This window comes from Seriola dumerili, unplaced genomic scaffold, assembly GCF_002260705.1.
Source record: "Seriola dumerili isolate Sdu_G_001 unplaced genomic scaffold, Sdu_1.0 BDQW01000716.1, whole genome shotgun sequence".
In the NCBI taxonomy this organism is placed as follows: domain Eukaryota; kingdom Metazoa; phylum Chordata; class Actinopteri; order Carangiformes; family Carangidae; genus Seriola; species Seriola dumerili.
The window spans coordinates 156,843-184,407 of record NW_019174971.1 but is presented as its reverse complement, the minus strand read 5'-3'; the positions used below and the strand labels follow the sequence as shown (position 1 = coordinate 184,407).

The 27,565-nt window shown below is 40.5% G+C and overlaps 2 protein-coding genes across 2 annotated transcripts in view; one reads left to right on the top strand and one right to left on the bottom strand.

Moving 5' to 3' along the window:
- Positions 1-14,438, top strand: part of LOC111236737 (protein FAM184A-like) — a 38,723-nt gene extending 24,285 nt beyond the window's left edge. The window contains exons 15-23 of the mRNA XM_022765588.1: positions 4,404-4,518; positions 5,359-5,456; positions 6,695-6,848; positions 7,613-7,740; positions 7,865-8,049; positions 9,150-9,296; positions 9,377-9,494; positions 9,628-9,732; positions 14,288-14,438. Of these exons, the coding sequence (XP_022621309.1) occupies positions 4,404-4,518; positions 5,359-5,456; positions 6,695-6,848; positions 7,613-7,740; positions 7,865-8,049; positions 9,150-9,296; positions 9,377-9,494; positions 9,628-9,732; positions 14,288-14,296 (1,059 nt within the window). The 3' untranslated portion in view covers positions 14,297-14,438. The remainder of the gene's footprint in view (positions 1-4,403; positions 4,519-5,358; positions 5,457-6,694; positions 6,849-7,612; positions 7,741-7,864; positions 8,050-9,149; positions 9,297-9,376; positions 9,495-9,627; positions 9,733-14,287) is intronic.
- A 6,466-nt stretch (positions 14,439-20,904) lies between these two features.
- pln (phospholamban) lies at positions 20,905-27,565 on the bottom strand. Its single transcript, XM_022765604.1, has 2 exons — positions 27,474-27,565; positions 20,905-22,327 (listed from the first exon to the last, which is right to left on the bottom strand). The coding sequence occupies exon 2, from the start codon at positions 21,995-21,997 to the stop codon at positions 21,836-21,838; it is 162 nt and encodes a 53-aa protein (XP_022621325.1). The 5' UTR covers positions 21,998-22,327; positions 27,474-27,565; the 3' UTR covers positions 20,905-21,835.

Here is a 27,565-nt window from a genome sequence, read left to right as displayed (position 1 = left end):
CACACACACACACACACACACACACACACACACGCGCACTCACACAGTCTTTCCTCTCTCGCACTGAGTGTGTGTCCACTACAATTGCTTGGCAATTATTCTCACAACAACAATAAATAAGCCTGAAAAAAAACCACAGGACTTAACTTGTGATACTCTGTTCTTCTCCAACAGAAATGTAGGATAGAAAAAACAGCTTCTCTTTAATTAGTTTTCCTTAAAGCTATATCTCTCATCACTGTGATCCTCATACACAGATGTATGCTGCATATATATACACACACACTGAGTGTTTCTTCTCCTTATAGCAACAGTTACTGAAGAATCTTTGTCATGGGAATGAAAATGGAAATTAGCAGAGGGTCAGAATTAAAGCTCTGCAGCAACAGTGAGAACCATTTTGAGTTCAGACGCTTGTCTACTTATCGTCATGTAGCTGACCGTGCTGAGCATACTGCCTCTGGGTAATTCGGAGCTCAGCTGAGTCACAACTGAAACCTCAAAGAGGTTCGTCCTGATTTTGCCAAGACGCCGGTGGCCTCTGATAAATATTTTCTGACAAGCTGGCGCCAGCAACCACCAATGCCAGCTTGGCAGCCTTTTCTGACGCCCCCTAACCCAAACCGTGACGAAAGTAGCTCACGACAAAATGCTACATAGCTAAATGAAGAATCTGAATTTGTAGGAAATTGTTGTTTACTGTTTTACACGTTGTGACATAAAAGAAATATTATCACTTTTAGCCAAATCCCTTTTTTTTTTCAACTCTCCTACTGTTTATTAAATATTTCAGTTTACTGTAGAGAAATGACATCTTAGTTAGATACCTCCTTGATTCTAGGTTGAAGCCCATGTATTTGCATTAACTCTTTGATGGACCACTAATCAGGTCAGAGAGATGGATGCCAATCAATTAGATTATTCTCTCAATTAATCAATCAATCATCTGGTCTATAAAGAAAATTGTGACACATCTATCCTCAGTTTCCCAATGCTAAAGCTCCCAAACCCACAAATTACATCTTTACTATCATATAAAACAAAGAAAAGCAGCAACATTCCTCATAAAACAGAAGCTGGAATGAGGGAATGTTTGGTATTTCTAATTCAAAATGCCTGAAACTACAGCCGCCCTAAAATAGTTGCTAAAAAAATAAAAATAAACATCAAACAATGTCACAGAGCAGATACCTAAGGAGCTTACACTCTGTCTGCGTATCCATGTCTGTGTATTTGAGTGTGTGAGTGTGTGTATGTGCGCAAATGTGTGTGTTTTGTCTCATCAAAGGGTTTTGGTGAATTGTGCTCTTTTTTCTTTTCTGTTTTTTTTAAGCTACATGAAGACACAGCCCCCTAAATTGTGTGCGTGTGTGTGTGTGTGTGTGTGTGTGTGTGTGTGTGTGTGTGTGTGTGTGTGTGTGCCAAATATTCTCCGGTTGCTTCTTCAGTCTGAGGATTTGCTGCTTTTCTTTGTTTTATATCATTGTTGTATCTTTGGATTTTCAATTGGTGGTCGGACAAAACAAGACATTTAACGATGTCACCTTGAACTCCTGTGATGGCCACATTTCACTGTTTTCTGACACTTTATAGACAAAGCACTTAACTGAGAAAATAATCAGCAGCCCTTTGGATAATACATCCTCCTTCCTCAAACAAAAACAAATATTTACTGTCTGCGTGGAGCATTCTTGATTCTGTGTCAGTTTTCCACAAACAAAATGACTCCTTTCAAGGCCAAATATTTAAATAAAAAATCAGTGCACAGAAAGGAACCAGTCCATAATCAGATGACTCTGATTGGTATTGTGAGATGCCTATTGTATTATTAGAGCAAGGAATTATGGGCCAGAAATCTTCCTTTTCTTCCATAAAAAGGAAATTCCTAGCATTGACCTTTTCAGAAGAAGAAGAATTCCAGCAGCTCATATCATGGCTGCACCTCATGCATACACACGGCACACGGCACATTCAAATACAGAATCATTTAGTGTAGATGACACTCTCTGGGAGAGACAGCAGCCATTCTTCTGTCTTAGGCTACAGTGAGGACAAAGTGACAAAGGTATCACTATAGTTTTCTGTACTGTATTGACCCACATACAGCTCCACTGAAACACCAGCACCACTGCAGGGAGACACTCACACTCCCTTCACATCACTTCACATTTTAAGTGTCAGACAGTTGATACTGTTAACACACGATGCATGATTGAAACCAGCAGCTGTCAAAGTAACAACAGCAGATCTCAGATGGGTGAACTGTCAACTGTAGCTAGTTTGTTGAAATAACCTGTAGTGGCATTCTCATATGTTAAATTCTCAAATATCCTTTAGTTGTAATTGCTGTTTCATGAGGGAGTTTTATCAGGGGGTGTGAATCTCCCTGTTTTCTGATCTGCTGCTGTTTAACTTGCCGAATCTCTTCGAAGGTTGTACAAACTCAACAGTGTTGAGCTACTGTCAATGAAGATCAACACTTCCTGCTCATATCCTTCACATTAAAAGCTTCCCAGAAGATGAAATGGCTTTCTTTCCTGGTGGGTTTTTACTGTACAACATTTGCAGGGCGTTTTGAGTGTCTTTTTTTTTTTTGTTTCAACTTACCGAAACAGTTTGCAAAAGATAATCTTACAAATGGAACTACAAAGAAGTGTTGAGTTTCACTGGCAGTTGCTTAACACCAATCAAAAAAAATAAATACAAAATAGATGCCATTTTAACAAACTGGTGAGTGAAATCAGTGTTAAAAAGAGAAACTCAGTGGAGCAGTGGAGTGGTGAATATGGCATGACGCTGTGGTGAGCAGTTAAAAAAACAGGTAATTTCACCCTAAATTTAGATAGAGTTCTTTATTAATCCCAGTGGGAAATTACAGAATTTACGGTTCATAGCAAAACTCAATCAAAACAGAGGCCCTCCTGACGTTTTCCTTCTTTAGAATTGACTGTGGACTCCTCTCTACCTGATAAGTCTCTCTTTTCATCTGTTGTCATTCGACAGACTTTGAGGAAGGGAGCACAAGAAGTGCTTGCACATCCAAATTAATCCAGATTTCCAAAATTCAAGTATGTCCCATCAGAAATGAGCCCTCTAGTGTCTGTCGATACGCAGTCAAACCAAGCACCAGCCTTGTTCATTTGATGGACAGGGCATGGCGATTACATATGCTGCTTAAGTGGAAAAGAAATGGTTCATTCAAAGGATATGAACATCCCTAAACGAGTTGTTTTGTGTGTGTGTGGGTGGATGTGCCATCATTATCTGAAATTACTTATTTTTTCATTAAGATATTTTCATTATAAAGTTCTAGCCCCAGGCTGCTGTTTGTGTGTGTTGGTGTGTGCGTATGAAAGTGAGTTTAATGAAGGCATTGGGGGTTAGACACATGCACTGCAGGTACTTCTAGTTATTTTTCTGTGAATGTAAAAATGATTAATCATAACAGACACTGGACACAGGAAGGGAGGATAAACTCTGCAGGTCATCTGCCTGTCTTTTTAAATCCATATCCAGTGTAGAACCCCACAAACTTCATCCCAGCCCTGCTCCTCATCCTCTCTTTTTAAATCCATCTTACCTCACAGTCGCTAATGTAGTACTCCTATAGCACTAAATCCTGCTGGGGATTTAACCACTGGAGCTTGAGGAAGAGTGGCGTGCGGAGGACCAGAGCCGCCCGTCTGAGAGAGTTCTGCCATTCACAGCCACTTAGGCCCCTAATAGTTCTGATATCTCCTCGAAACAAAACTGTTTTGTGCACTCTTGATGGGGCTTACGCTAGTTGGCTCTATGTTATTTGGCTCTGTGCGCTGTGGCTCCTTGTCTGACAAGCTGTCGGCTCATTGAGACGAACGGCGAAATCTCCAGCTCCAGCTCTGGGCGTCTGGCTTACGTCCACATGTCGATATCTCCACCACTGAGCAGTTGTCAAAAAATCTTGTGTATCTCTCAAGAGTCAAAACAATCTGTGGAAAAACTGATCTTGAGTGAGGCTTAAAGAATGGAAGTGTGACGCAGGAGGAAATAGAAAGAATTAAATGAGTACAGTCAGTCAAGTGTGTTGCTCATTTCCTGGAGATACATGTTTCTTAAACGATTGAGGCCATTTGCTCTAAAGAAGAAATGAAATGTGATTTTGCTGCAGAGATAGAAAACCACTTGAAGCTGTACCATGTTATCACTGCAGCCCAGTATGCAATTACTGTTTTTATATTTAGGGTGCAGGCACACTGACCTGTCCACATTCCCTTCTATTATCTACCCATCAGTCCGTCTCTGTGCAGTCTGAATCAAGCCTGGTGGCTGTTGTTTTTGCCCTTCAGTGCGAACACCAGTAATTATTATCTCTCCCTCTCTGTGTCTTCCCTCTGTTTCTCCTGTGTCGCTGTCTCTCTGTCCAGATCTCTCTGTTGAAACAGTCCCTGGAGCTGCAGTTGTCTCAGTCGCAGTCGGCTCTCCAGCAGCTGCAGTCTCAGTTCAACCAGGAGAGAGAGCTGCTGAGCCAACAGCTCAAAGGTAAGCTGAGCTCTGGCCTTTTCCTTTTCCGAGGAGGAAACCAGCCGCAAGCAATCTTACCTTAAAGTTATATTCCTTAAGATTTTCATATTTCATTCTCCATTTTTGATTTTATTTACCAGCATTTCTTCAGTAGTAATCATTCAATGTTATAACCTTCAGTGAATACAGTTCTCCACTCCCCCACACACAAAGGATTCACAGGACATGCAAACATTTCTTACTGCGGCTGCTTCACATTTTAAGCATTCAGCTGGGGTGGATTTCACTGTAAAGCACCCACCAGAAATAAAACGTGTGTGTCACCCAGGTTAGTGCCGTTGCACCCATAAAAACAAGGCATGGTTGTTTTCAGTCATGGTGATTTGCAAGAGAGGGAGCAGCCACAGTGAGGTGTTAGAGCTGCAGTCGGTGGGCTGTTCATGGGGCAAACCTCCAGTATGTCAGCAAAGGAGAGGACTCACTCATTACAGCGCCGTGTTGTTGTTGGGAATGTAATGATGGATGTGCACACAGCATGGGCTCTAATCACGGTTTCTCACAGACCCGTCTTCGTTCCAACAACGTGATGCAAGAAAATACAATGAAACAAAGAGTGGGTTGAAAAAGAAATCACTCCACACTTCACAAGTAAAATAAAAGTTCCGGCCGTCAACCTCTGATATCGCTTCACACTGGGTTCAGCAGCGTGTCTGATGCCGCCGCGTGAACGGATTATCACGTCGTCAGTCCTGTTAAACAGAATGGAAACACGTCTGCTATTGGTGCACATCGCAGTGCACATGCTCATGTCTCCGTTTATGTGTGTGTGTGTGTGTGTGTTTGTTTGTGTGTTTGCAGAGATGCAGAGAGAGCATCAGAGGAGAGAGCATCGATTACAAGAGGCTCACTGCTGTGCCCTCAGCACCATGGAGGAGGCCAGACAACACCAGATCAGGGTAACACACACACACACACTAAGAATCCATGCATGTAGGTGTACATTCTTAATCTTGGGATTTAACATCATGTCTCTGCCAGTAATATTATCTGACGTTACTAATTCTTGCAAGGAAACACGAAGACCTGTACACCAACATTTAGAACAAAGCAAACTGATGTTAACACAACCCAGAAACATCTTTCATGTTTATCTGCCATTAGCAGAGTTTAGTATTGGGCCCTTTAAAATAGTGTTTGAGATGCAAGATGAGCTCCTCAGTATGAGGTCTGTAAAATGATTAGTCGTCCTGGACTCTCCACTGAACGACATTATGCTGAAGTCATTTCCTCCTTTTACAGTTTAGAAAATGAAGTTGTCAGTGTTGCAATTTCTTCTATAGCACGCTTATTATTTCTTTGTGTATCTATGCAGAGGAGAGGTAAATATTAGTTCTGAGCCTCAGACAAAACTACCAAGTCACAACAAATAGTCTTGTTGTTTCAGTTGTTGTAATGGTTTTAGTTTTAATTTAATGGCCCATATTCCTGCTGCAGACTTAATCAGAGGTGAAAGATTCATAAAGTAGTCAATTAGCTGGGAGATTTCTCACTTTGTGAAACATTTCATTAGGTTCATCCACTTTAATTTCACCTATTTCCTTGTTAAATGATATTGAAAATGAGCCAAGACGGTTATAGCTTTATGTTGAGTTTATGGTTGAAGCTCTCATATAAATACATTGTGGATAGAAACATTTGAGGATTTTTACTGGGATGTTTTAAAGGAGAAATGTCAGGCACTATTTAATATTAAGGTAATAGATCACATTGTGCACCTTAATGGGAGTGTTCAAAATGTCTAATTTTATACCGGCTACACAAAACAAAATAAAGTTGGCAAGCAGGCCAGGTTTATCTTTTCATATATATGTACTGCTCTACAACTGGTTCATTCAATGATTCTCAGACACTGAGGGACAGCTGCCTCACAAAATCCTTTATGCAATGCATTGTGGGACAAATGGTGTAATCAACACTCAATAAGAAAGTAGATTAAATCCATTAAAGCCATTTTAAGTATTAAGTATTAATTCTATCCCTTTTCACATACTCAGCACCTGCTTAGAGTCAAATGGCATTGAAACACAGCTGCAGTGTTTGTCTGCATTCATAAATGTAACGTTTATTTTCAGTCAACCTGAATGTTCACTGTAACGTGTTATCCTTCAGTTTGTCCTCTCTTTGTACCATCCAGGCCCTGGAGGAGCGTCTGAAGCAGGAGCAGAGGGAGGAGGTTCATGCTCTGAAGGAGGCCCACAGGAGGACCTTAGACATCCTGAGACAGCAGTCAGACCAGGAGCTGCAGACACTGCGATTTGAGCTGGAGGACGAGGGCAAAGCAAAGCTGGGTAAATGATAACACATATGAAACCATGTCTCTGTTTGGTCCCATATTGATGGTTTCCATCCACAATGACAACCTCTCTCCCTGTGGCACGGTTGTAAATTACAGCAATGATTTTTTTTCGAACCACAGCGAAGATGTTTCTGCCCATGGTGGTTATGTGGCTACCAGCTGTGAGGAGGTTTTTACAGACAAAGAGGGGATGAATACATCTACAACAAGCCTTTGCATTCAGGGGTTGAACCGTAAAGGAGCCCTTGAGGAACTGTGTTTGGTAATGGGATTAAATCAGCAGGTTGCAATGTCAGTGTCAAGTTAAAAAAAAAACAGGTTTTTTGGATGTAATTGTACTAAAAGCGAAGAAATAGCAGATCAGCTTTCTGTGATCTGTGAACAGATACAAATCTGAACTTTATATTGATATATATCACATTAGAGATGTTTGAAGTTCCTCTGATATTACGCCAACCATGAGATTAAATCTCTCAAATTTAAGAAGTTTAAAAGAGACTCATGATAAAAAGCTCTACTCGTGTTGGGAGAGGAATCAGGAGGAACAAAGAGAATGTATAGTACATCAGTAATGATCTACCCTCAGACACTTGTACGCTTGTACACACAGTACACGCAGTACACACAGTCATTTAGTTTTTATCAAAGCATCGTATTTCTTCTCCCAGTGATCTTGTCTCTACACATGGGTCGTTGTGTTCATCAGGGTTTTGCAGATATTTCCTCCCTTTTAACTCCGGCGTCTTTGTCCGGCAGCCTCTCTTCGTGCAGAGCTGAACCACCTCCATGCTACGGCCATAGAGCATCTAAAGCAGATCCACCTTAAAGATCACAGTGCCGTCAAACGGGATCTAGAGAACGCTATGGAGCACAGCCACCAGCAGGTAACTGTGACAAACGCTTTGTTGTGTCTGTGTGTTTGTGACATAATATCTCCGAATAACTAACAATTAATTATTTTTGTGGTTTCCCTCCCAATGTGCACACCATACCATGTGTATTTTCCAGGAACAAGACCTCCTGGTCCGCCTCTCAGACCTCCAGACAGAGGTGTGTTCCCGTAGCAACCGCATCACCGATCTGGACCATGAGATCCACTCTCTGAACGAGACCATCGACACTCTGACCAGAGAGCTGGAGCTGAAGGGCAAAGAGGTGCTGCGGGTCCGCAGTGAAGCCAACCATCAGATAAGGTACATTACACCAGAGTGGATCAACAGACAGTTCAGAGCTAAACTTAGAGCTACACTCTGACTCTAAATACTCTGTATGTAACATTCCCGTTGATGTTATTATTATTGAGGGGGCAGAAGTTAACTGTGACTCAACAGTAACTGACCCAGTTTGCAGAGAACTAATCCTGCCCCCATGTCTTATGGGAATATCCATCTGAACAGCTTCTGATTAAAAGCAGCATCTTGGGAAGTGTCGGTGCTTTGAAACTCATCTATACAGTGAGTTTCTGCTCAGGTTCTGATCAACCCTCTGACTTTTAACACACACATTTTCACATTCAAGTGAATGGTGGTGGTCTCAGACCTCTGGACCTCGTTGTATATCTTATGGCAATGTAAGCAGTTATGGTCGTAAAGGGGTACTCCAGCAATTTAGTATTGCTCTTTCATAATGTCAAGGAAGTCAAAAGAGACAGAAACTTGACTTTTAGTCCTACACTACCCATAATGCAACTCAAATATATCTTTCATTAGCACGTCCCTGTCTCCATTTCAAACTTCAGATGTCCAGTTTGTGACACAGGCTTTCTGTTGTATTTGTAGGCTGAGATAAAACGATGACATTGCTGTGATAGAGGCTGAGTGTCAGTGGCACCTTTAAGCAAAGATTAATATTGTTTTCTTAGAGGAAACTTGATTCTGTTGTAGTCCTATACAGCGTGTGAAAGCGGCACACTCCCTATTACATCCTTCCACTTAGATAAATTAGGGCTTTGGCATTAACACAGTAGTCATGGATAACAGAGCCCACATCTCCTGTACCAGCTCTGCTCTTTGGGTCCCAGCTGAGTTTTGCTTTCAGCTGCACATCTTGATGCCGTCCTCTATAATTTAATATAAAATGGCGTCACTCTCACGGTTCCCTACCAGGAAATTAAATGTGTTTGTGAGGACTATCCATGATGAGATACTTGTGCAGTAAAAACCCCCAGTGGTACATAAGTGTTACTGTGTACATTCGTGATACTGTACGACACTTAAGGCAAAATGCATCCAGCACACACAGCATGTTAGATTATGTTTGAATCGTGGTTGAGTCTTGTCTGTCTCTCCCACAGGGCCCATGAACAAGACCTTACAAAGAGACACGAAAGGGAGATGGGGGAGCTAAGTGCCGTCCATCACAGAGAAACACAGATCATGTTGGCTGACTTCAACAAGGCCCAGGAGGTCCTCAAAGACAAGATTTCTGCTCTGCAAATACTGTAAGTCTCTCTCTCTCTCCTTTGTAATACACTTTGTAATAAGTGTATGTACCTTATATGAGTCATGTCTGCATATCCAGGTTGGAGGGGACAGAGGAGAAGTTAAGGAACAGAGAAAGTCGACCAGAGGACCTGCATATTATAGCAGAGCTCAGAGAGATGGTGACAGAGAGAGAAGCTCTGGTCAAAAAGCTGGTGGTGAGTAGACTGGGCGGCATCTGCTGTGTGTGTGGGGAGGGTGGGGGATTTAAGGATACTAGGTATTGTGACAGGGGTTACCTGGGTGGATTTTGGGTGGAGCATCACTTTAACATGTTGTGTTTTTTTATAGGATGACAAGAAGTTTTACCAGTTGGAGCTGGTTAACAGAGAGACAGGCTTCAACAAGGTCTTTAACTCCAGTGCCAATGTCGGTGTCATCAACCCTCTTATCAAGGTGAGTGGTGTCATCACCAAGCCTCCTTGTCAGAGTGAAAGGTTTGGATGTGGAGGATCCTGTGGGTGTTTGTGACATCATCACCTCCTTAGAGCTCCCATAACCCTCAGACAGGTGGAGACTGTGTGTTCTGTCATGGATACAACTCACCACAGTGTGCGAGTGTTTTATTTTGAAACACCACACTTGTAGTCCATGATGCATGCACCGGAGTTTCACATCACACATTTCGACACCCAGTTTGTCATATGTGTGTTTGAAATTATCTACCTTTATATACAGCTGCCAATAAAGTTATTGATCATCATTAAAGGTGATAGAGGTAGCTGTGATTATAATGTATCTGCATTGTAATGTATAAGTGGCTGTATTAAAGCTACAACCATGCAGGGAGGGACTAAAATATACTGTTTTAACATTAGTCTGCCGCACAGTGTGAGAAGAGAGTAATATTTCTAATCCTTGTACTTGATTTTATTTCATATTTTCTGGTATGTTTAATTATTTTCTCTTGATTTAATCTTGTATTTTTTTTTTTTGATGAGTCTTACTTTGAATTTAGCCGATTGTTTGAGCACTCTGAATCACCACAATCACAAAATCACCCCATTCATCCTGAAAACCTGCTGCGTGTGTGAACATGAAACACCGTCTCATATCAAGTGTTTCATTAAGGCAAAGCTGCTCATCAGCTTTCTTTTTATATGTACACAGCTGTCAAACATACTGGTAATCGCTGGAGCCATTCAGAAACAGTAACGCTTGATTTCAGCATCAAAACATCAGTCCTCACCTCCTCCTCCTCCTCCTCCTCCTCTTCATGCCTGTGCTGTTCTCTGCAGGTTCTTCGTATTAGATAACTTATGCGTCCTTGATTCCCTCACTTACACCTCTAAGCTCCAATGTGTAGGATTAGAAAAAGTCTGACTTTGGTGACTCTTAGTGATAGTTTTGAGAATACCTCTGTGGCAGACAGTGACGAAAGATCCTATCGGGACAATGAGAATCATTCTGGGTCCTTGTCTAGAGTTTTTATTCCTGCTGACTGCAGCTAAGACGATTTACTCTCAAAGTCCATTCTTATGGTTTCCATCAACCTCATGTCACTTCTTCATGTCTGTACTTACAAAGTTAACAGTTAATGGTGCTTTTAAAGAGTTGATATGCAGTAAAGATCATTTGCTAAACACTCAATACATCCCTGAAATCCAGAATCACCTTCCCCAACCTGCCTCTCTATGTGTGTCTATAGTTAAAAACAGGCAGCCAATCAGATCACCGCTTCGCCAGCTTTCCTAGCCAGGCAGCTCTCCGATTCGTCAGCCCTCCCGCCATGAGTCATGACGGACAGGAAGAGGAGGGTCAGGAGGTGGAGGAGGTAGGATCAGGAGGAAGCTTTGCACCTCCTCTCCCCCTCCCTCTCCAACGGTCCCTCCCCCAACTTAGGAAAGCCCTACCACTGTTCAGCTCTCTTCCTCCTTCTCCTTTTCCTCAGCATCCTCCTCCTCTTCCTCCTCCTCCTTCTCCTCATCCTCCACATCATCCCATGCCAAGCCTTGCTCTTCCTCATGCTCCTCATCCTCAGGAACCCCTGGTGCAGCATCAGGGCCTGCAAAGCTTTAGGAGGTGAGAACTAATGTGACTTGCTTCCACTGCTGCCCTCAGTTCACTTTCACTTCACTTAATTCAGGGGGAGAGTTACTTGATGTTTGCTGCCCCCACTGCCTTTATCTCTCACCTCACCCCTTAGTTTACATTGACAGACGTTAGTAGACGTCAGTTACATAGACGTGGCTGTAAATGCACCAAAGCACCACTCAATATTAACCTTAAATCTAGTGTATTTTGAATTATTTGGATCAAGGAATCTCTTGTAAACTGTAAATTCAATTTTTTCTAGATTTCAGTCCTACACATCCCAGAATTCAGGGGGCAGCAAACACTCGGAGCACGTACTTTGACAGAAATACAAGAGAAGAGCAGCCTATCTGTCGGTTTACAGTGCGGCCAAACAAACTGACAATGTCTTAATAATGAATAATCGGCCCTCTCCTATCTCGCCATGAGAATATTTGACCTGTCAGAAAGTACAATAACCCTGGATTACATGCTACATCATTTTCTCTGACTCCCTCGTACGCGTGAAAGCAGTTTGAATCCCGCATGAGAATGGCAGATCCCGGCACTAACAATGAAAACTACTGTGCAAACACCAGCCATAAATAACATAAATGTTTTCATGAAAATCATAAGGACAATTTAGTGTCTTCCTTCTCCAAATGTCAAACAAAACTTAATTAAATGTTGCCGTTCTCTAAAGCTGGTGCTTTATTTCTTGTGTTCAGAAGGAAAGAAAGAAAGGCAAGGGAAAGCAGCATCACAGCTGGGCAGAGGTGTGGTTCTGTTTACCACATCCTCAATGAGACGACTAGAAGCACCTGTAAAATCTAGCTGGTTTGTTTTTTAGTCATGAACTTAGGTAAAATTTGAGTGTTTCTTTATGTTTTATTTTGATCGTACCCAGTGATGAAGTGTGAGACAAAACTAAACTCTATGTGCCATGTGGGATTTAAAGGCCTTAATTTTGTTCATGGGATTTTAATTTAAGCCTGAGCCAATGCTGAGCACCAAATTGATCTATTCATTTCACAGAACGCTGCAGTCCTCCATTAGTTCAGGGTCAGCAGAGAAAAATAATGAAGATATAATCCTTTTTTGATCCATTATGCTTTAACATCTCATTTTTTGCCTTTCCTAGCATGCAGCAATCACAGGCAGAATCTCCTTTGAAATATACCGCAAATCTTCCGTGACATCCCCTGTCTGCTTTCTGCTGCTTACAAAAAGAAACCAACCCCGAAACTTTGCCCTTACAAATCAGTCTCAATGGGGCTTCAGACTCTGAGTGAAGCAAGGAACAAAATGACTGACTTGAAAGCGTTGCAGCATCTCGCAAATGTGAAACCTGCAAGATAACAATGTTGTGCTTTTCTGGACACAGTGTAAGAGCAGATGTGGCACTGTTTGCTGGTTAGAAAACACCGGGAGGTCTCTGCCGCTGGAGGGCGTAAACTGCAAACCACCTGAGCCAAACCTGTTTTTAGTGATATTTTGAATTGAGCGTAGGAAAGAGTTCCTGCACTTTCTTTAAGAATTTGTCCTCAGTTTTCCTTCTTATTTTTTTAATCAGTTCTCATCTCTAAAGCAGAGCTGCACCTTACATTCACCTTACATTAAAACTGTAGTTAGTTCATTTAAATGTGTCTGTATCTGTTTGTTCTTTTTTCAGTAGCATAACTACACAGGACTAGCCACAGAGGCTTGTTGCAGCCTTTTTACATACTGAATGCAGTAGTACTCTCCGAGACCTGTAAACAGACTTTGATGTGTAAATAACACCAAGAACCCCCTGATAACACAAAAAATGAGCAATTTTTTATGTATCTACACTGTGAAGTTTATTTTCATGCTGAAATGTTGAAAAATATATTTATATATATATATATATAGACCAGATAATAAATTCAACATCTGTGGTCTCTTCTGCACAACTGAAAAATGCCTCGCTCAGTCTTTTCAAGTGTAGTAAACACAAAATTGCCCATATGCGAAATATATCCTTATTTATCCAAAGGAAAACATGAAAGTCCTGATAGTGCTAAACAAGCAAATGAAACCACATTTATGAAATCAAAAGACACAACATTTCTTGGAAAAAACTCACCCTGTGATTGTCATAGGGTGTCAAACAGATGCCGTCCCTAATTTAGAAAGTACAATGGGCGCTTTATTCTTGACCTTGGGGAAAAATACAGCACAGTATTAAGATAGATGAGAGGCAGCATGGTGGTGCAGTGGTTAGCACTGCTGCCGCACAGCATGAAGCACCTGGGTTTAAATCAGTGATGCATTAAGAAAACAATCGTGCAGACCTTCTCTGCATCACTGATTCAGCAGTTTGACACCGTTCGTGATGCTCAGCAAGAAATGCGTTTCTCACATTGCAGCCATTTTTTTCGGCGACGACTGTGTATGGGTGGATCCCTCTGCTGGGGTCTGTGTGAGGTTTGCATGCTCTCCCTGTGTCTCCCCATGGTTGTCTGTCTGCGTGAGTCAGACCTGTCTAGAGTGTACCCCACCTCTCGCCCCAACGTGAGCAGGGAATGGCTGCACCACCCTGTGACTCCACGCAGGATACGTGGGTATATAAAATGGACGGATGGAAGTTCACTTCTCTTTAGGTTTAACTGTTGAGATGTGGGGCGGCTGTACCTGAGGTGGAGCCCCTCCGTACGATAAAAATGTACAGTGGTGTAAAATGATCACTTGAGCAATATATAAGATTCATGCATGGACTCATGGACTGTGGTCATCACCCCAGCTACGAGCACTCACTGAATCTCCCTGAATACACTCCGGCACGGCGGCATGCAAGGGAATTTCACTTTTATTTTCTGTTCCGATGGCACCTAACAAGCTACCTCTACCGTATTGTACATATCTGTGTGTCTCCTCTTCTTTCTGACATTTTTTAATTTTCTTTCCCTCCCCTCAGCCTTCCTGAAGCCAACGCTGCGACACCATCAGACCCGAGGGGGATGGAGGCAGGAAAAAGCAAAGAATATGTTGCAAAAGAAGAGGAGCTGTACGCTCAGTACTTCTCTTTCTGACTGGCAAAAAAAAAAAATCCCAATTCTGTCAAAAAATGAAGTAATGGGACAGAGAGCTAAAGTTGGACAGCGATCAGATTGCACGTTTTGAAAGTCATTTGTGTGACATTCACTTCTAGCGTCCATTGCTAATCACAGCATCTGCAGTGCTGGTATTCCACTGGTGTAAAACCTTAGGGCCTCCGAGCATGGTGAGCATTGTGCACAGTCATCATGAAAGTGAACATTGGCAGTGAGGGGATTTCAAAATATTAGTTTTCTGTAATTTGCCTCTTCATTCTGTCATTTTGTACCATCTGCGATTCATATATAGCGCTAAAGCAACATTTAGTGGTATGACAGAAATGAGATCTTGAACATTTGAAGGACTAACTCATGAATTTACATTTTTAAAAACAGTATAAATGTAGAATAGCGGTGGTGTTGAGTTTGACTTGCAGCTCGTTAGGAGACACATTTGAATTTGAGTGCCGTTTCTGTGCAGAATAATCTACTAAGAGGCAGCGCAACTAATGAGGTATTAAAGGATACTTCTGATAATGATTCTTTTGAGAAGGTATACGTGCCACTGACATTTCAGGTGCGCTCCCCTTCACTTTTACCTCCAAATAAAAGGAAATGACGGCCTAAAACTACCAAAATAAGACCCAAGTTGTAATACAACTGTATGTAGCAACCGTCAGTAAGTCTACTGTGTCAGTAGCATGAAACTTTGAGAAACATTCTCAGACAATAATTTCCCTCATGATGTCTGATCAGTGTTGTAGTGAGAATTAAGTGTGTAAGAGCGGCAGACTTTAGATTGATGTTTTTAGGTCCTTATAAGATGAGTTTTTCTTCTTTGTTCATCAATATGTGTCTTACAAGCTATAATCTGGCTGGAAGTGCTTTCAGAGACAAACTCATTTTTGCCTTTAGTCTTTCATGCTGTGGGCTTGTCCGCAGTATAAGTATGTCTTTCTCATTCAGACATGTATTTGAGGAAAAAGGACAAAGCAAGCCTGCTGAGTCTGGTCGTTTTCTTTTTGGCCTCTACAGTACGACAAATTACGCTATACCACAGTAACGACACCAGCAATAAAGACTAACTTTAGCTTGCTGTCCCAGTGCTTTGACTGTGTACATACAGTAAATGGTTGAAAGTCATTTTCAAATCACTGAACTAGCTGAGGGGCGCTTGATTTACCACTCCAGACGCTTCGACGGTCTCTGGAGGGGAAACATCTAGATCAACTGAATCAAGCACCCCTCATATTTTTATTATTCTAGTATTTATAATCTAACAAGCTACTGTTTTTCTACGGTCTGTTTGTGATGCCAGTGGATCAGGGACATACAGAGGAAGAGTTCTGTCAGTGACATGCAGACGTTAATCGACTCCTAGGGAACTTTTTTAACGCCAAGGAGGGTTTAGTCAAACACTTAATTTCCTTACAAGCTAGGAGTTCATGGCGGTGACTGAACTCTTTGCTGTGTGTCTCTGCCTGTGGGGCAGACCTTAGAGCATGTGAAAACAGAAACACTATCATAATGCTGCTGTCACTCACTTGAATCCTCATATCTCCAGTTTTTGGTGTACTGTCTGTTTTTTAACTTGACTCTAAAGTTTACATAGTTTTCGTGTAGAGTAGTTTTCATGACCTGAAGGTCCGCGAAGTCCATTCAGTAACCTGTACAGTTTCCAAACTGCATGGTCATCATCAACCTGAAAGACGCTCTGTTGGATGTGGACAGAGAGACATGAGGCCTGAGGGGTTACTTCCTGTCACACTGACACCACCGGGGTCCGTTCAACAACAAACATGTTCAGTTACATTACAGCATCAGTCGATGCTCGTCTTCCATAACAGGATCAACTGAGGTTCAGGAAGTGTTTGTACTTTACTTGTTTGCATTTATGGATCAGACAGTATCATAGACACTTACATATGATGCAATCCCATACAGTCCCACCAGAGACCACTCTGTTGCTGGCCTGTATTGGATCGCATTGGACTGCAGTGTGTTCCTTTTCAGCCCCTGTAAATAATGTTCATAGAAGAATATTTAAAGTGATATGATTATTATTTTGGAACCAAAATCCAAGATAATAACATTTTTGTTTTTAAATGATTGGTGCCACGATGTGTTACGAATGTGTCTTTGCCCTCTGTGCTCAGAGTCATTGAATCACATGTTTACAGTCTGCACATGCACACTTAACTTCATACAAGCTTTAGATCATAGACCTTTAGTCCGTACAAGGTAAGTAGAGTAAAAGAAAACTGCAAAACATCTGTGTATCCCTGAAAAAAAAGTCATACTTAAGGCTATTGTAGTCTTATGACACATGTGGACGACTAGAATGGAGGATTAAGGATGCATATATTTAAATAGTTTAACATTTGGGAAAATATAAAATTTATATTTGTTTAATGGTTTTCTATGCATCATTGTTTTAAATGTGGTTTACCTTTGTGTCATAATACAACACGACCCTTGAGTGTGATCTCGTCTCAGTGTTACACACGTGTTTTGCATTAGGGTTGATTACTGGAGTGTCTCTATGCTGTATACACCTCAGTGTTCGTTCCTTCTGTTTGAGTCTGTGGCTGAAAGCTTGCATGTAATCAGACTGTGCAGATCCTAGTGTGTGAAATCTTCTCTATTCACTCAGCATGTTTCCTAGAACAAACCGAACTAAGTGAAGAAGGAAATACTTCCTGAAGCCAGTTTAAGACACAGCCTCTTGCAGACGTGTCTGTATTTGTGTCATATGGGAAATATGGTACAAATCTCAACTAAATCAACACTTTTCATCTCCTGTTTTGTAAAAGTATACAGACAACGTTTAACATGGCATCTTAATGTCCAGCTATCCTTTATGACATGAATGCAGCATCATGACATTGAGACGATAGTTAAGCTGAATGTCATCCAAACCTATACAGTATATTAAATGGTGTATTTGTAAATATTGATCTGTAATGTGACAAACCCCGGCAAAAGTCAATGGACCAATAAAAACAGACGACGGTATCCTCTCTGGGGTCGGCCCGACAATGAACCACAGTTGGTTCATTCTTCCATGCACACTGTGAAAATTATATTTATTCAAACGACTATGTTAAAGATTGACATTTTAGCTTAGACATCTGCATCAGACAGTGCAGAAGTCTTTTGCTTTCTTCTATTTTTTTTAAATTAATATTATGTTTTCTCACAATCACATCCGATTTTACTGCCGCTACTTTAATTTCACATACTTGTCTTGTAAAAACAAGTTTCACCGTACTTGACATGAGGCAAAAAAAAAAATCCAACACAAGGGTGACACTGTTTCCCCAGTTGAAATTAAGAAGCACATTCTGGGTGACTACCCTTTCTAATGGTTATAGTTAAAGGACCATTCCAGTGTTTTTGCATATGTAAATCCATGTAACGATAAACTTGCTGTTGTGTTTCACAGTTTTAATATGTTTTTCTAGCCACTGATTCCTACTCATTTCACTATAGATTACAAATCAACTTGAAACTTGGCTTCAAATAGGTAATCTATCTTCTTTATCTTTATCAATAATCAATAATAACATTTCAGAAAACAGTTTCTAATTAATAGACATGGAAAAACACTGGTATGATCCTTTAGGTTGAGATTTGCTTACATGTTTGAAATTTGCAAAAATGGAAGAAAATGTATTTATTTGTTTATTTTTGCATTTTTATATACTTGTTCCCATTCACATATTTGTTTTTCTTTCTATACTGATTTGTTGGTATATTTATGTATGTATTGTTTGATTTAATCCATGTGTTTATCTATCTTGCATCTTACCTGCCTGTTGTTTTAAAGGAGAATTAGAATCACATGACCTTTTTGCATCATTACCCCATTGTTGTAACCTTTCAAAATGACAGAGATGGGTTTTTTTTAGCAACACTGAAATCAGCTGGCCATCAGTGAACCACAGGAACTGCAACTTGTTAAAACATTAATTGTCTGATTAGTTGATTTTTTATGTGACGATATACAGACCAGGGCTCAGTTCATTTCACTTTCAACTCAGTTCTTCCATAATTGCAGAAAAAGATTGTTGTATCTGTACATTTGAAGACCCAAACTGAAATAGTAAATGCATTGCAATTTGTGTTATGAGCTGAGTTGAAAGTGATTGGATGTCACCCTTGTGACATATTATTTAATGTCTGTCTTGCCATTTTTGAAGTAAAAATATATAACAATTATAACAATAACAATATTTATTTATATTTGTATCATTTCTGTTGTATGTTATGGAACAGTAAAATTATGATTGTGAGATAAAGCCTACTGTTGCACTCCTTTATTTTGTGTGTGTGTGTGTGTGTGTGAGAGAGAGAGAGAGAGAGAGAGAAAGAGACATTTTTTCAGTTGCAAACAGACAGGTGGAGTTAATTGAAATAATGAATGATCATATATACATATGCAAATAGTGGTATTGTGGTTGAAGTATTAATATAATAAATATATTCACAAGATAATTTACTACAGAATTAAAATGTTTTAAAGTCAGAACTAACCTTCCTAACACCTCCTCAACTTATCTTTATTGGAAAACTCAAGTACAGGAAGGAAAATAACTACTCCAGCGTCTCGCCCTATCAGGATCGTCCTTGGCTAGTTGCTAGGCAGAAAAAATATCAGGGAACTCTGTGATTGGCGGTTCCTTTAACGAAGCTACTGGATTTCACCAAGGGGAAATTGTGACGATTTTCGTTAGCCAAAAGTTTCCCGAGGAAGCTAAAGGTTGGGATATAGTTGTTAACTTGTTTTTAACAGCACTGAACTGAAATTAAACATGTAAAGTGGTGAAGAATGAAAAGTATTTGGGCTTCGTCTGAAGTTTAGCGCATTCGTGGACTTCTCACATCAAGGCTAACACGTGAGTCAGTTTTAAATTATTAGCTAGCCTAATGTGATGTTGGCTAATTATTTTTGTTTGGTGCTAGCTAACTACTTGTCTGACCTGATATTTGCAGGAAATGGAAACAAAAAAACTCCAAAAGATGGCAGTAATGTAACAATAATAATTCCTGCTTACCCCAAAAATAAATAAATGAAAATAGTTGGGAGCTATGTTTCTGGCCACCCGATGAATGTGAGTCAAAATAAATGGCTCTTTAGCTGCCAAATGCTCCTCTATGTCCACCAGCCAATTGCTAACTTTGTCTCATGTTTGGTGCTGGGCAGGTGTTGCACAGTTGGATTTGAAGCTTTTTTTTTTGTCAAAAACAGCTGCCTGCTGTGTCTGAAAGTTACAGTTATGATGGTGAGAGTGCATCAAAACACCAGGGTTGTGGTTTGTAAAACAGCTGCTTGACATATAAATGTGTGTTTTATTATTTTGGACCATTGGCTATCTGCACAGTTACTTCACCTTCAAATACCCATAGACAGACCTTTGAGGCTGTACCCAGTAACATGACCTGTACTTCAACATCTAAATCTATATTTTACAAAACTGTAAAATTGTGATATGCAATAAATAACAATAAATGCATCATGTGCATCATGAAAAAGCACAATTTTTGTCATGCAATTTATTTGGTGGCTTCTTCCAAACATACATAAAAGAACAAAATTACATTTTTTTTCAATGATTTGTCAATAAATTTGAATTATATTTTTTACATTTTCATTCATGGTAAATATAGTGAAGATGCATTATATGTAAATGTGGCTGGTAAGTTGTTAAAATTATATTATTATATTAGATTCTTCTTGACATAATGCACTTCAGATCTGACTTTATAGTTTATTCTCTACACCTTTGCTGCCATAATCAGGGTGCTTGTGCTATAATCAACCAAAATTGTCAGCATCAGTAATAGCTTTAATAACTAAACAGATACAGAACTTAAAGGGCATAAACACAAAATGCCATTAAGTGATATCACACCATGCAAAGTGAAGTTTTCTTCACTGATAAACTGCATGTTTTGTATGCCAGGCTTACTATGTCAGAGAGTGTGTGACAGTCTTCAGCTATTCCAAACTAGTGTACACTGATCTCTGAATCGAAAGCAAAATAGTCCATACTTCTGCACTCAGCCTATACTCCAAGGCCGACAGTACTTCACAACGATTTCTAAGTGTTGTATGTTGAGTAAGAACGATTCTCGTTATTTGAGTGTAATGTCAAACATGCTACAGAATTGTGGGTTAGCACAACTGCCATCAACTTACTAGACGATTGGGTCAAATGTGACTTTTCCAATTCCCTCTGCAGTTAAAAGTATTTAATAGTCATTTGTGTAGCCTTTTCAACATCACTGCCATGTTTTATATGTTAGTTTGGCAGGGCAGATGGCTCCGAATACTACGATACCCATGACTCTCTGCTGCTGTTGCTATGGAGAAGAAGCCAGAAGAGTGGTGAATCGGAGCGGTACTGAATTAAAACCTCTTCAGTCCAACACTGCACTAAAGGTACTGAATATATCCAAAATGTGAATTCATTTGTGCTGCTGGTTGCATCATCAGTTTTCTTAACAGTGTAATCTTAACCTCAGCTGTGTGATTGGATGTTTTTTTTTCTTTACCAAAATGTACTTTAGCAGTCATAATCCACTTGTCGTCTTATGTTTTTAAGTATGCAATACATGCTGTAGAAGTGCTCCAAGTGTGATCTACTTAATTGACTGAGCCTTTTGGAATCAGCCGTTGTCTTTGCTGCTTTCCCACCCTGGTTTCTTCTTGCCAAATGGATTTTTATGTTCTGGTAGCCACTAAAATGGCCGCAGTCACGTTTCAAGATCTAGAGAAACCTAGTGTCACTATCTACTGTCTGTCTGTGGGTTCTGGCAGTGGCAGACAAAGGAGGAAGTAAAAATGCTGATGGAAAAATCATTTCCAGCATGTTTATCTTTCTCCTCTTGGTGGGGATGATGGCTGGAGGAAGGAACAGGATTCATGGGAAATAGAAGTTAAACAAAAGTGATATATTGATATTTCAGTATTACACACATTGCACGTGTTATTACTTATGCAGGAGACATTGTAGCTCCGGATGTCTTGAATGGAGGGAATCACTGTCCTTTGTAAATCGACTTATCAGCACATTGTAATGTAAGCATGGTATTAATCTGAATGAGCAGCAGGCAGATATACATGCATACAGTATATCAGTGAAGTTTAAACTGTTGTAGTCGGGTCACTTTTGATCATTCCCTTGAGAAAGACAGGCAGGGAAGCTGATCCTTGATCAGCTCCCACAGAAACATCTTCTTTGAGCTCAGCCACAGCCATGAACTGAGAGAGTTTGGCCATGATCCTTCTTCATGGCTGTTGTCAAACAGAGTTAGGCTGATACATGGGGATGAAATCTGATCTGTGTTTATCAGTAAAACCCATATATCAGCCAAACCCTTTTCCACAGCACAGCCTCGCCAAACTCTCTCTAGCTCCGCAGCTCTCAGCTGCTCAGCAGGACGATGATGTAAATAAGAAGCAGACAGATGAGGATGAGGGTGAAGTTGACAAACAGCTCCTGCAGGTTCCTTTTGGCTTGTGGATTCACCTCGATCTGAGATGCTCGGCGGATGGCCGACTTGGTCATGTGCTGAACACGCTCCATGGAGACAGCGGAGTGGTTAGATTTTGATCGGTTGGATTAAGAGAGGGGAGAAGTGAGTCAGACTGCTGGGCTTGTTTAGACTGAGAGGAGCTGGACTGGGCTGGTCAGGCTGGTTTTAAGGAGGTGAAGTCAGGGAGTCTAACTGCTGCTGGTTGTCTGGAGGTCAGCTCAGGTCAGGTGTCTTAGGCAGCCTGGCCTGAAGAGGACTGGTTCCTGGTTACAGAACAAAAACTCTTCTCTTCTCTTCTCTTCTCTTCTCTTCTCTTCTCTTCTCTTCTCTTCTCTTCTCTTCTCTTCTCTTCTCTTCTCTTCTCTTCTCTTCTCTTCTCTCTTCACAAAAGGAGAGGGAAAAGAAAAACAGTGACAGTAAGACAAGGTTGTGAAAGACATAGTTCACTGTTTGGTCCAGTCTCACTTTGTACATCAGCACCCTCCTGTGGGTGATGTCTCATGTGTGACCTTTCTGTATGGCAGTACACGGTGTGATGATGATTACAGAGCTGCTCAGAGGCGTCAGCTGAGGCCTGATGATGTGTGAAACCAGCCTCTAGTCTAATGGCAGCAACATAGATGTCATAACAACGACAATGTTTCCACACAGAGAAAAGGATTACTTGAAAAACATTAAGTGAGAAATGACATTTGTGAGTTTTGTTGAAAATTATGCTTAATTATAAGTATTTTCAACCAGCATAGTTCATTTATACCTGAGAAAAGGGTTTAAAACGTTGAAGTTTTCCTATAAACTTATAAGTAATATCCTGTTAAATATTTTTCTCACGCATTTGTTCTTGTATATTCAATTTCCAACTTGCAATTACACCGCCTACAAACTATTTGTCTGGAGGGCCTCACTCTCACTAGAGCACCACGCACAGTATTCTGACATAATGAGAAATCTGAAGCTTCACAGGCTTGTCGTGCCTTGCAGCAGACAGTCAATTAAAGTGAGCCTATGTGCTGAACAGCGGCCGCTGTGGCCACATGTGGTAATTTTGAGATGATGATTAATTACAAGTACAGTCATTAAGTTAGTGGACAGACTCAGTAATGTAAATACAGCAGTATTTACAGGAGTTTGTTACAACTAATGTGGACATACCAGATAAAGTCGGGCTGCAGCATTTTTGCGATAAGGAATGAGTTGTTTCTTCTTCCATAGTTTCACTGCAGTCATTTTTCCTCTCATTATTGCCTCATGCACTCTAATATCTATGTTAAATTATGGTTGTAATCTCTCAACATCAAGTGAAAACAGGTGTGAGCTGAGGAAGAAGCTAGAAAAAAAAAGTCTGTGAGGAGAAATAATAAATGAGCTTCACAGTGCAGCTGCAGGCTCTCTCCTCTCTGCTAAATCCCTTTTGTCATCTGATCTGGGACTTTCCTGAGATCAAAGTCATTGTGACAAGGTGACCGCGCTTTTGCATTAGTAGCTCCCTCAAACAGTGAACATCTTAGGACTTAAACATCAGCTCTGTCTAGTTCTTCTTTATTTTTAACAAGATTAAAAGTCCTGCTAGCGTCCCCTCTTGGGTGAGTTGCTCATGACAGTCAGTGATACAAAAGAAGACAACAGCACTGAATTCCTAGAGCGGTGTTGTAAGTCATGTCTGCTGTTGGGGTGCTAATCCATGCATTAGATTTCCTGTTTTAAAGAAAATATCTATTTCATACTGTTGTTTACACTTTCACCGAACCCAGGATGCTATTTAAAACTGTACTTTCTAAAAGTTTGTATCTCCCACTTTTCTTTGTTATATCTTGTTTCTTTGCTGCAGTGTGGGATCAGTATAGATAACAGGAGACATTTTAGCCATTTGACGCCTTCTGCAGACTTTTCAACACATCTATTTTTATCATTTGACTTTTGTTTCACCCTTGGTTTGCCTCTGAGTCACCTGTTATCACTTGACATATTAACACCTTTGTACTCACATACAGACCGACACACTCACTTAATCATACCCCATTGGAAAACTCCATTACCCTAACCTCTGAGCTGACTGAAATAGTGAAATAGTGTCTCATCTTAAATCACCTGTGTTTAGAGGCTTAGCTGGTAAAGCAGAAAAGTTGACAAAATTGGTTGGAGACTGGGAGATGGTGAGATGATATGTACAAGTAGCTTGACTGTAATACAGTTGAAGCTTCCCCACTCAAATGGCAAAAATAATGATTTCCCCAGTGTCATATAAGAGGAGGCTTTGATTTCTGAGCCTTCCCCTGACAACAGCTCATACAGGATCCAAAATAATAAATATCCATAATCCCTTGCATTTTGTGAGGCCCCTGTGCAGCTCTCGGCTCCTGAATCATTCAACACAACAGGTCAAAAGCCCTCCACTTAATCTTATCTTTCCCTCTTCCTTCCTTTACTTCTCACATTTAGGAAGGTAAATGAGGGTTTTCAATCATGCGAGTAGTTTGACCTTTGACACTTCGGGTTAAATTGGGACCTGTCTGTGGGCCTCTACAGTCGTGTGACTGACAGCATGTGAGTTACTGGTGCTCCACATTATCCTTTACTCGTCTGTACACATCAGCCACGTCATTATGTGCTGAGTGCTGACTGTCAGTCATTTCATGCTAGAAGACAAGCTGTCATTCTCTGTGACAAGTGTGCAAGAAATCCTCATTTCCACAGTAGAAAAATGAGTGAAAAAATTAAATGTTGACAGTAAATGAACCCAGGCTTTCTTCTGCTGAATGACATTTTGGAGCCTGTGAGTCTGTGGCACACATAGCACACATATCTCCTGCCAAATTTAACCCCTGCCCCGACAAAAAGGATCAACTTTTCTTATTTTTCAACAAGCTGTTTCCTTGTCATCGCTTGGTACTTTCCTCTTCTGTCTGTCTGTACCTCTCACCTCTCAAAGGCCCACACAGACACAGCTGTTGCTTTGTCAGACGCACGCAGTGATGGGTTGATCTATGTCATGTAATTTACATAAAAGCAAGCAACTGGACAGGAGTCGGGCAGGCTCAGAGCTCACTGTGCCACCTCACTGGCAGCTTTGAATTTCAGTTACACAGTAATTGTGCTCGCAAAGGCCACACCCTAGCTGAATGCAAATCATACGGCAGTATCACAGCATAGATCCCAGGACCCCCAAAGAGCTGCTGATTAAATCGGAAGGATTATTAACAAGGTTGAAGAAAAAGCACATCTCTGCTGCACATTTTCCCCTGACTTTTCTCAAGGCTTTACTTTTTTTTTCTTGTGAATTACATGAGTTTTAGCCCTGGAGACTTCTGAACATGCCATTGTGTGGCTTCAGATGTTCACAAGCCAGTAACTAAATTGCCTTAAGGGCAGTTTGGAGAATTATTGACCCATTAAGGAGATATTAAGGATGTTTAATCAACAACTATCTCAGCCTGTGACTGCCAGCCCATGATTTCTGCTTGCCCATCCCTTTCGCAGCCCTCTTGTTTACCCCCTTTTGTTGTTGTTGTTTTCCCTCACTTCTGGATCAATTTGTGTTTTTGTCGATATCACAGTTCTCCACTGTAGTTTCTGTGAAATTGATGAGTTTTTTTTCGTACAAAGGGAATTTATTTGTTTTAATCGCATTATTCTTTTTCATTTGAAAAGAGCAGACATCTAATTATAAATGTATTAACACTATAGATGGTGCATTAGTAGAGTAGATGGTACAGCACATTCCCTTGTTATTTTAATAATACTTTTTTGTTCATTTCACTATTTTCTTATGTTCAGAATTCGTTCAAAACTCACTGTTACTGTTCCTGTTTCACTGTGTGAGGCACTAAGCCTGTGTGTAAATCAACTTTTACTTTTAGATGCTAATTACTTCTACTTCTATACACAATCAGCTGTTGTCAGCTGTTGTTGCCCCGAGCTAAATCTCTCCAGTGTGACAAACGGAGGGAGTGTGACATGTTGATGTTCAGTTTGATATAAAAGTTACATAATGTTTCATCTTAGAGGCAGAGACTGAAATATTTCCAACAAAACAACTGTGTTACATTTGGTGAACTGAGTGTGTGTGTGTGTGTGTGTGTGTGTGTGTGTGTGTGTGTGTGTGTGTGTGTGTGTGTGTGTGTGTGTGTGTGTGTGTACTCTGAAGACTTTTAGATGCCTGTCATTCCATGGGTGTGAGTTTTATCAGCGTGTGTCAGCACCAGTAGCTGTCGTCTTGAGTAGCAAATGAGGCTACACACAGATGTACAGGTACACACACACACACACACACACACACACACTAACACACACTAACTCACACATACATGTATATACTCACACAGAGATTTTTACCCACTTGTGGCTCTTCTTGTTTCTACTATGGTCTATTAAAAACTGAGGTGGTCTTTGACACTATGAGCATTTTATTAGTTTCCTCTAATCCCTCTGTTGTTATCATTTGATTAAAATCAATACATTTTTTAACGAAGTAGCTACAGTAGCTTTTGCAGCTCGTGGAACAACCTCTTAGAAAATGATTGACAGTAAAAAGGGAGAGCATGACAGCTACCGAGTTGTAAAATATAGGTTTGACAGATACACGGGTTTGCTGATGCTGACCTATTAGTCTAACTGGGCCACGATTTGTGTCACCCACACATTGATAACAGCTGTTGGGTGCCAGTACATTGCACACAAATTAAAAGTTGTCTTTTAAATTGGTTAGACTTCATACCAAACTATTGGAAACTCTACAGATGATCATTGCTTTCATCGAAAAAAGATATTGTGTGTAACTTGCTGCAGAAAATGTATGACTGATAAATATCAGTCATGCCAGAATGATAACCCTAACTATAACCACCGGTTTCTCAAGTTTAGCTTCCCTTACAGCCAGTTTGATCAATTTTATCATTACTTCTATGATGCGTGCCATCAGTTATATCAGAGATGGAAGACACTGACTGGACCAGACTGATTTCTGACTGAAATCCATGTTTAGATTGAGTCGATTTGGCTCCTCAGCGCTCTAAAATAAAATCATGTGCCTTGGATGGGAATGTAAGAAGTGCAGATGAGTGTTTATCCCTCTGGGAGGTTCAGTTCTGTTTCCATTCCCTCCTGCCCCCCTCTTCAGAGCTGTGTTTACCCTATGTGAACAATGACTTTTTTTATATGAAGCAGTGATTCACAGAGTTCTACGCTGTATCTTTACATAAAACATAGCCTCCTCTGACCCTCACAGTTTGAGAAATGATGCCTCAGTAACTGAACCTTCTGCAGATTCAGTTACTCTGCAGAGAACATTTAACCATGAGTTACTACAAACAAGTAAAGTAACTGACTGACTAACGTGAACGTTTGGAAGTCTCCATTAGAGAGCAGTTTCACGATCTTTAATGCATTTTAATGGCTGCTGTAGTTTTATGATTCATTCTAAGCATTATTATCACAAACACATCATCTGTTGTCATGATTATCTCCACATCTACTGTCTACATCTAAAAATGAAAGTAGATGGAAAGAACGCAGGATGCTGCCTCTTACCTCTCAGATGAGAACAGAGCTGGTTGGAGTTTGAGAGAGAAATGTCAGATATGCAACTCTCTCCAAGGCTGTAAACACAATGAGAGAGAGAG

Bases quoted from the DNA above. Each gene is read 5' to 3' on its own strand.
- pln (XM_022765604.1), bottom strand. From the start codon at position 21,997: ATGGAGCGTGTTCAGCACATGACCAAGTCGGCCATCCGCCGAGCATCT.